At 31.5% G+C, this 9,456-nt stretch overlaps 1 protein-coding gene across 1 annotated transcript; it reads right to left on the bottom strand.

Moving 5' to 3' along the window:
• Positions 1 to 2,612: 2,612 nt before the first annotated feature.
• On the bottom strand, positions 2,613 to 4,152 carry LOC110280998 (transcription factor TCP3-like). Its single transcript, XM_021142360.2, has 2 exons — positions 3,062 to 4,152; positions 2,613 to 2,978 (listed from the first exon to the last, which is right to left on the bottom strand). The coding sequence occupies exon 1, from the start codon at positions 3,884 to 3,886 to the stop codon at positions 3,107 to 3,109; it is 780 nt and encodes a 259-aa protein (XP_020998019.1). The 5' UTR covers positions 3,887 to 4,152; the 3' UTR covers positions 2,613 to 2,978; positions 3,062 to 3,106.
• Between the last annotated feature and the right edge of the window lie 5,304 nt (positions 4,153 to 9,456).

The raw sequence follows: 9,456 nt of genomic DNA, 5'->3' as shown, positions 1-9,456 counted from the left end.
AATGAAATTAAAAAACTCACTACTACAACAATATAGATAGTAGAAGAAATACAAATTTCGAACTATCGACATTAAAGTAAATGAGACTAATTCTATGGTATTTGTTATTTGGTGTTTTTTTTTTAATTTATTATTTATAGCAAATTTTAAATTTTTAAAAATTATTTATTTTTATATTTTTAAATTAAATATTATTTTTAATTTTTTTTAACAAATTAGACAATATTACAAAGCAATGAAAGCTCAGGCCGGAGAAATATTTTTAAAAAAAAGTGGGGATTTTTGCTTGCAAATAATTTGGGTCGGGTTAGGTAAAGCAATTTATGGCGTTTGGAAGTACTAGATGCAAATAGTAATAGGATAGGGCTTTCAAAAATAAAAGTTTCAACAAGTTGCCTTGCCGCTCATTATTACGGCGGTGATATATACATATGGCTGATGCTGCCGCCGCCATGGCCATTCTGGCCCAAAATGCCAATAAATTGAAGAGCCTTAGCTTATAAACAACTTGGTCTAAAACCGGTAATTTGGTCTAATAATGCGTCCAAAAGGACCTTGAGAAAATTAAAATATCTATTGGCGTGCCTCTACTTTTCCTGAATAGAGGGTGTACAGTGTAGTACACTGAAACCTAGCTAACTTCAACTTTTATTTTCATAAATCATGACTTTGATCATTTTATATTGCTGCTGCTTTGGTATCTTTGCTGCCCTCTCAGAATGGTTTTGTTGTAACTGATTATTATATATTATGAAATAGATTAGGTTAAAGTGCTTTTCTGGTTGTCAGAGTAATTATCAAAACTATATACATATCAATGTTTTTATATTTTGAGTTTTATTATGTATTATATTGTGAGCTATTTTTTATATTATGTTGGCTACTATGCTTCCATTCTTTCATCTCTTTCACGTGGAAAATTGCTATATGATTTCTTTTCTTCTGTCCTTTATTCAACAGCGGATTTTTATATATATTATAGCATGAGTTATAAATAATCTTTATACTATATAAGATAATAATGCTAAATGTTTGCCGAAATTTTATTTAAAACTGATTAAGCTGACATGTTTAATTACCACATATAAGCTTTCAAAAGGTCAGAAACTAAACCGAGGGAATAAGAGAACTTATTAGATATGATACCATTCGTTTTTTAATTTCTTTATTGCAACCAAAGACATGCATGCTTCATATTAATTTATCATAGAAATTTAGGGTATGCTTTGAATTTCATAGTTAATAAGCTGTAGACTCAGATTAAAATAAGTGTTATGTATGTCAGAATTGTATACCTAACTTAGCTAGTATCCGTACAAATTAAAAGATAAACTGAGGTGAATGTTAATTAAATATCCTAATACTTAATTGCATGATCATGGAATGTTTGAATAGCTAAGCATTAAGAAAATCATTTAGCCATAAGTAGTCATTCAATATTTGGCCTTGTAATTTGCTGCATCAATAATTAACCTGTTCACAATGAAACCCTAATTTTGTTTCTAATTAACATAAAAAGGATAAAATTTAATTAGGTTGAAAGTTGAAACAATTAATATTTGAGTGGTCTAATTAAAATGATGTCAAAGATAAGAAAACTGTATAAGTTTATCAGTTAATATTCCATCAAACTAGCTACTCAAAATCTGTGTTTTGAATAATATCAACCAAAAAGAATGCTCATACCACCGGAAGATAATTAGTAATATAATACTAATCTTCTTATTAGAGTTCCCTTATTCAAAATTAAGATAGATAATCAGGGCATATATAAGGAGGAGGAGGAGGACAAAATAGAGTGACACTGAACATTTAATAGCATTGAACTGCAATATAGTTTGTATACATTTGAAATCACTCCATTAATAATTGTGAACAGAAAATATGAGTACATGCATGTCCTAAATAATCATCCATACTTCTGTTTTTTTCAGCAGTAAATGTATATGTATGTATAGATATAGTTACCAATGTATGCAGATCACCATATATATATATGATATTTTACATTCCATTCCATTAATACAACTATAAATGTATAATTAAACTGCTATCAGATACAGAAGGAAAACATAGATCTTGGTGGTTCAGCAATAAACGATGCATGTATATATATTCATCTTGGAGCTTTGAAAGGAGAAGATGAACCTTCCCAATGAATGAGAGAACTTGAAAGCAAAAAGTGTGGTAAATCATCACAATTCAAACATGGATATTGCTCCCATCCACATTGCTTAATTCAAAAAGTATTAGCTAGATTAATTTTTGATAACTTGCAAACACTGTTATATATATGAACAGAAAAAATGAATCATAATACATGACTAAGAGTTTTGTATATAACACATAGTGTCAATATAAGAAAACCAACTAATTAAGAATGTTAGTTGAAATTATTAGCTGAAAAAATACTGATAATTTAAATTTTCTCTACATTAGTATTTACTTATGCGATCATTGTTCCCTTTAATATAATAATCTATAATGGAGTTGAAGTTTTTCACTATATGATTGATCCCATCAAGCAATGTTTGAAATACTACTGTTTCCGATATATTACAATCTTCTAATACATACATAGTAACATGATATATTTCTAGCTTTTGTCAGATCTCAGAAACATTATCTTAATTTGTGCCATTGGCTGATCATTATCATCATCACCAGAAACAAGCAAGCAAGAATGATAAGCGGAAAAACATTGCAAACAGAAGTAATTAAAGTGAGAAATTATAAGGCAGGAAAAAAAGTTACTGATAGAGAAAGGGCAGCAGGAAAAATATGCATCGATCCATGAAGATGAGTCCTTGTCAAAGCTAAGTAATTTAGATTTGAGAATATGACTCATTCTACTGATATCTCATATTATATATATATTCCACACATCACTGTTTATGCTACTGCTCCCTCCCTGGTGAATGATGATGATTATTATTGTTGGTGTGCACTCCTCCCAAGACTTTCCAAGATTTGAAGCTCTACAAACACATTAATTAAACATGTATCACTATTCAAACTGCAAAATAATCATTAAACACTATTTGTACATCAATATATATACCTGAATAGAGATTCATGCTCAAGTTTCCATTAATATATAGTGGCATCATTGGTATAAATTCCAATTGGGAGGGGAGTGGTTGTTATTGTTATTAATGTTGTTGAAACTAGCTTCCTGATGTTGAGGGATCTCAAGGCTCATGAAATTGGTTCTTAGTAGATTAGGGTCTTGAAGCTCAACATCCATAAGTTGATGATGATGATGATGAGGATCTGATGAATCTGGAGGAGGGAATCTCTTGTCCTTTGATGATGAGAAGCAGGTGAAGCAGAAGGTGTGATGATCATGATGAGAACAGGTGGTGGGATTAGCTTGCTTGGTTCTTTGAAGCTCTCTGATAGCATTCTCAGATTTAGTGAAGAGCCATTGGAGGGTGTTGCTGGGTTTGTCATACTCAAGCATGTCCTGAAGATCAAAGAACTTTCTAGCAATCTCGCTTGAAAGCCTCACCCTTCTGTCTCTCAAACCCTGAGATGTAAAAATCTTGCTGTGCCTGTCTTTCTTCCCTTTCTTTGTCAACAAGTTCAGACCATTATGACCACCCACAACACCACCAGCACTAGCACCACCACCATAATCATAATAAGAACAGTCCCTTTGGAGCATGGCAGCATAGTCAGCAACATTCAGATTTGTTGCTGCTGGGAACAGTAATGGAGCTTGATGAGTAGTAGTACCAAGAGATGAAGATGGGTCAAACATACTTCCATCACTATTAGCAACAACAAAAGCATTGCTATCATTGTGAGAATCATCAACATAGAAGGGATGAAGAAGAGGAGGGTAAGAAGAAGAGGAAGAAGAAGGGTTGGAGGAAGAGAACATAGATCTGCATATAGTGAAGAAAAACCCTAACTTTATTTTTTGAGGGATGAGAAGTGGTTGTAAGATAAGATAAATAGTGATGCAGGAAGCAAAGGAATCTGGTTAGAGAAGGGGAATGGTAATGCTATAAGTAGGATCAAAGTGGAGAGCTTTCAAGTAAGGTACTTGGCATCAGCATTCAGTTGCCAAAATAAAGAAAGAGTGGTAAAGCTACTTTACTAACAAAAATGGACAAGGGAAGAGATGAGGAAGTAAGGGAACCCAACCAGTACATAGTACATACATACATAGTTACGTTTCATTATCCACATCAAAAGGACATTCAATTATTTTGTTTTGCATTCTTATTTCTTAACACCACATTAAAGCCATAACCTTCAACACCATCACGTCAATCAACTCCAAACCTAATTCAACTTCAACTCTCATTTCACTCTTCCATATGCATCACTACTAAGTACCAACAAAAAAAAGGAAAAGAAAATATCAACTTAATTTTCTCTAATGAAGTAGCTAGTATGTGTTTATCATTTTGTATAATACGTTAATAATATATATGAGTCAAACCAACTTGCGTTGGTCGAGTGGTCAGATTACTCATCCACTTAAAGGATCAAAATTCTATTTATACAACTATTAAATTCCCTATTTTAAATTGAAGGATCTAATAATTATGAGAAGATAGTTTGCTGTTCCCACTTTACCATACAAATTGATCTCACATACATTATTTTTTTCTTCTTCTATATATATATAAAAGTAGTTTTTCTTTCATTTAAGGTATCTGTATATATTTGAGTGAGAATGATTGAATATTTTTTCATTCTCAACTGTACGAGATAAGTCCTAAAGTAGTCCCTAAAATTGCACTCGAGTCTTAAAATAATCCCTGAAGTTAATAATTTCTCAAATTCGTTCTTAAAATTACACTCCGGGACTCATAGTAATTCTTGAGAAATTTTCTGTTCGTCAGAATCTTAAAACGACGTCGTTTTGAGAAGTAAAAAAAAAAGAAAAGAACATTGGAAACGACGTAGTTTTACGTTTATTTAAAAAAATAAATAAATAAAACACACTAAACCCCACCCTTTTCCTGAACCTTCCCTTTCCCTTCCCCAACCCTTCCCTTTCCCCTTCCCCAATCTGCCCTTTTTCTTCCCCTTCTCTCCCTCACAAGTAAGCTTTCCTCAACCCTCTCTGTCGTCGGCCTCCATTTTGGTGCCGCACCAATCGTCCCTCCCCAACCTAATCTTTCACGTTCTCAATCTGCTTCTTCGCACCACGACGAGATCGAGGTGCTCTCTGATCTCGCCGTCCAGATTTCACACTTTCTCACTGTTTTCAAGCGCTCCGTCAACCGCCCCAACCCTTCGTCATTGCCGTCTTCGCTCTCAAGCCCGCCGCATTCGCCGACAACTCCAAAGCCCACCAATAACTCCACAACGAGGCAGGCGCTCCAGGCCACAAATAGAATGTCTCTCACGGTCAGCTCCAGGCGCTCTCCATTGTTCCGGCTGACAGCCCCTCCCTATTATCGCCGTTTGCTCTCTGTTCTCCTCTCTATCTCCCTCTGCATCCTTCTTCTCTTCTCTGCAGCAAAAGTGAGTTTTTTTAATTTTTTAGTTATTAAATCATTATTGTTTAATATTTTGGATGATTATTGCTGCTGATGATTGTGTTTTAATGCAGCTGTCATGGTTGATTTTTTGTGTTCTTGATTCTGTAATTGTTGCTGTTTTTTGTGATTGTTGTTATTTAGGTTGATTGATGCTGGTTATTTAGGTTAATTGATCTTTTCTAATTGTTGTTGGTTCTTTTTTGTGATTTTTTGTAATTGTTAATTTTTTTCAATTCTGTGATTTTTGTTAGTTCTGAAGATGTTGTTGTTGCTTCTATGAAATTGAAGAAGAAGAAGAACATAAGTGAAGAAGAGAATTGGCGAAGATAAGGATTAGTTTTTTTTATAAATATAAAACGACATCCTATTGGGGATTAGGTTTTATTTTTTTAAATAAATACAAAACGACGTTGTTTCAGTCCAGTTCAGATTTTCGGTAGCAAAGATGGATAGAAATTATTTCAAGGACTATTATGAGTCTTGGAGTGCAATTTTAAAAATGAATTTGAGAAATTATTAATTTCAGGAATCATTTTGATACTCGAGTGCAATTTTAAGGACTACTTTAAGACTTATCTCCAACTGTACATCATCGTACTTGGAGTTCATGAACCATTTTTATAGATTATTTTTTTTAAAAAAATGGTCAAACAAGAAAACATTACTTTCAATAAGTCAATAACCGATGTTTTTTTGAGTCTGGTGATTATTAGTATTTTTTTTTTTTTTGTATTTCGGTCTGATGATTATTAATTACTTTGGGATGTGCAACGGCAACAACTTATTGAAAGTCCGACTAAGAGAGAGAGAGAGGAGTACAATCCTTTTTTTTTTATGATGGGAGTACAATCCTTTATTCCTTTGCTTTTTGTCGGTTTTGACATGGCTTCTAAATTTTAGTTAGTTGGGTCTGGTATCTGGACTGGGCTCTGAGCCATAACAATTGGGCTCACTATAGTCTCCCTTAACAGCCCAGTTAATTTGAAAACGCTGGCAATGGCATTAAGCTTAGCAATCTATTAGCACTGTCCAGCATAGCTGCTTGGGATATATTTAGTCCAGCTGTGCGATAATATAGTAGTTAATTCTTTAATTTTACTTAAGTAAGTATTAAAAATTTAAATTCTATCTTATATATGTAATATTTATTGTAATTTATCTTCTGTCTATCGTAATTGTCAAATACAAATATAAATATATTTATGTATAATTTATATGTTTTACTGTTTATATCTTTGTATTTCTATCTCAAATTTTAAAAAATAAGAACCAAACACAGTCTAAAGTCCCCAATTTTAGTTTCACTCTCGAAAAATAAACACAGCCTAAGCAAGCACCCATTACTCAGAAAACATTTATTTAAAGAAATTCTAGCTCAAGATAAAAAAAAATAACTTATTCATAAATACAATTACTGTTATATATAGAGCTCGTTTTTATATTTTCTTTTTTCAAAGAACTCTTTTTCACCGGCATTAAGATATTATAAAATTAGAATTCTATTTTCTAAAATATATAATAAAATAAATACATTAGTAATTTATTCTTATAAATATTAAAAATACTTTTTTGTTCATTTATATAATATTAAACAAATAATTTTTATATATATTACACTTAAATATAAAATTTTAAATGAAGGCTCTAGTTATTTTTATATAAAATTAATAAAAATTATTAAATTATTTAATATATTTAATTAAATATAATTTAATAATTTTAACTTTGATTTCATATAAAAACAGTTGTAGGTTTTTAAAAATTTTTAACATGTTCAATTACTAGTTATTTTTTCATTATTGTCTTTTGACGTTAAGGTTAGAAGTGAATCGAGTTAGACCAAACTCAAGTTCGACTTATAAAAATTGAACTTGGTTTACGACTCAATTCATTAACAATTGAGCATATTTCTTAAGTTTAAACTCGGCTCATCAAAAGCTAATAAGAACATAATCTATAATTCTATATCAATAAATTATAATTTATATATTTTAAAAACATTTAAAAAGATTAATTTTATATATTATTTATCTATCAATAAATTATAAATTTTTATATTTTTGTGCTACACTAAAATTCAAATTCAAACTTGGCTCACAAATTCACGAGTTTAGCTTATTAAACTATTAACGAGTATAACTCGAATTGGCTCATGAACTGACTTAACTCACTTCTAACCCTACTTGACGCTATATGTTATGTGAAATGAATATATGTGTATCTAGTATAATGAAAATTTATGTACTTTCAACTTGAAGTAAAATTAATAGCCAAAAATGGTTAAATAATAATTTAATTAATTTTATTAAATTTTTATCTAATCGCTTTCCATTATCAACTTTAAGTAAAGTTGACTACACCTAGTTTTCACAATCTAAGAGGCGTCAACGTGCATGAGTACGCAACTATATATGCATAGCCATGTCTCCTTCTTGCACGTGCATGGGATCACGCCTTATAATTAAGGCACATCACAAACACACAAACCACAAGCCACAATGTTCTCTAGTCTCTATATATAATGTTGTGTTGCATCATCAAACTTAAGTTCTCTCACTCATCTGTTTTCTAGTTGGCAGCCATGGCAATCAAAGCTAACGACAACAATAATAGGCTAATTATCATCATCATTCCTTTGTTCTTGATGGTTGTGTTTTGTTCTGTTTGTTTGGGTGATGAGAATAACCGCAGAAATAACAAGAAGGTGGTGATCAACTCGTGCAGCAGGGGACGATGCAAATCAGATGAAGTTCAAGTTCAGAGAAGCATCATCTATGGATACTTGGTTTGCCATAAGAGAACCTTCCACCTCATCACCAGACAACGCAATAATAAAAAGGAAAGGGACGAAGAGAAAGAAAGCGAGCACGATAGGGAACGTCAAGAGGAAGAACAATGCAAGAGCACGATAAGGAGCGTGAAGAAGAAGAAAGTGAGCACCAGCAAGAACGCGATGAAGAAGAAAGTGAGCACCAAAAAGAACGAGAAGAAGAAGGAGGAGGAGGAGGGTGCAGAGGACGTCGTAAGGAGAAATGAAAGGACGGAAGGTAGCTGCATTATTATGAAGGAAGGGGGAATGAAGTTAACTGTAGAAGACGTAGCTACTTATTAGATAATAAATGGAAAAAAGGAATTAGAATCAATTCAATTGCCTTTGGTCCTTGTATCTACCTCTGTATTAAGTAAATTTCACGAATGTACCAAGAGTAAAATAAACACCAGAAGTTTCTTTGCTTTTATATTCTGTTCCATCTCTTTTGTTTTTCTCACTACTACTCCTAAATCTTAATATTTAAGGATCAGTCAATATGACATGCTCAGAGTTATTATAATCATGATGAATTGCCACTCTTCAAGTTATAATGCTATTTGAAAATTATAGTATCATAATTCATGATAGTTATATAGATTAACTATATTAGGTGTATATAAAAAATTAATTATTAAATTAATTATTATATGTTAAAAATAGATTAAATAATATATTTATTTATACATAAATAATAATTGATTTTTGTGGTTGTTTCTTTACTCGTAACAAAGTATAACTTTGGTTCTTAACATATATGACAATTTTTTTTAATTTATCTCTAACATTTTTTCATACAAAATTATTGTCCCTAATATTTAATTTGGTTTTAAAATTATCCTAATCTTAGGGGGCAAAATCATACGGAAATGACGGCGAAAATGAAGACAGAGGTGGATCGTGGACAGCTTATTCTTCTTCTTTTTCTTCCCTTTTTTCTTCTTTGTCCCTCCCCTTTAGGAAGAGTAGAAATACTTTCTCTCTTTTATTTTTTCTTTTTTTGTTATGGGTAATTTAGACTAAAATTTTAATATTTAAATAAAAAAAGACGATTTTATATGCAGAAAGAGATTAAGGACAAAAAAAAATTTTATCCTATATTTTAGAGACCAAAATCATACTTAACCATTTTTTATATCAATT

Source organism: Arachis duranensis, chromosome 5 (genome assembly GCF_000817695.3).
Source record: "Arachis duranensis cultivar V14167 chromosome 5, aradu.V14167.gnm2.J7QH, whole genome shotgun sequence".
NCBI classification, from domain to species: domain Eukaryota; kingdom Viridiplantae; phylum Streptophyta; class Magnoliopsida; order Fabales; family Fabaceae; genus Arachis; species Arachis duranensis.
Note: the sequence above shows the minus strand (reverse complement) of the source record. Positions and strands in the feature narration are given on the sequence as shown.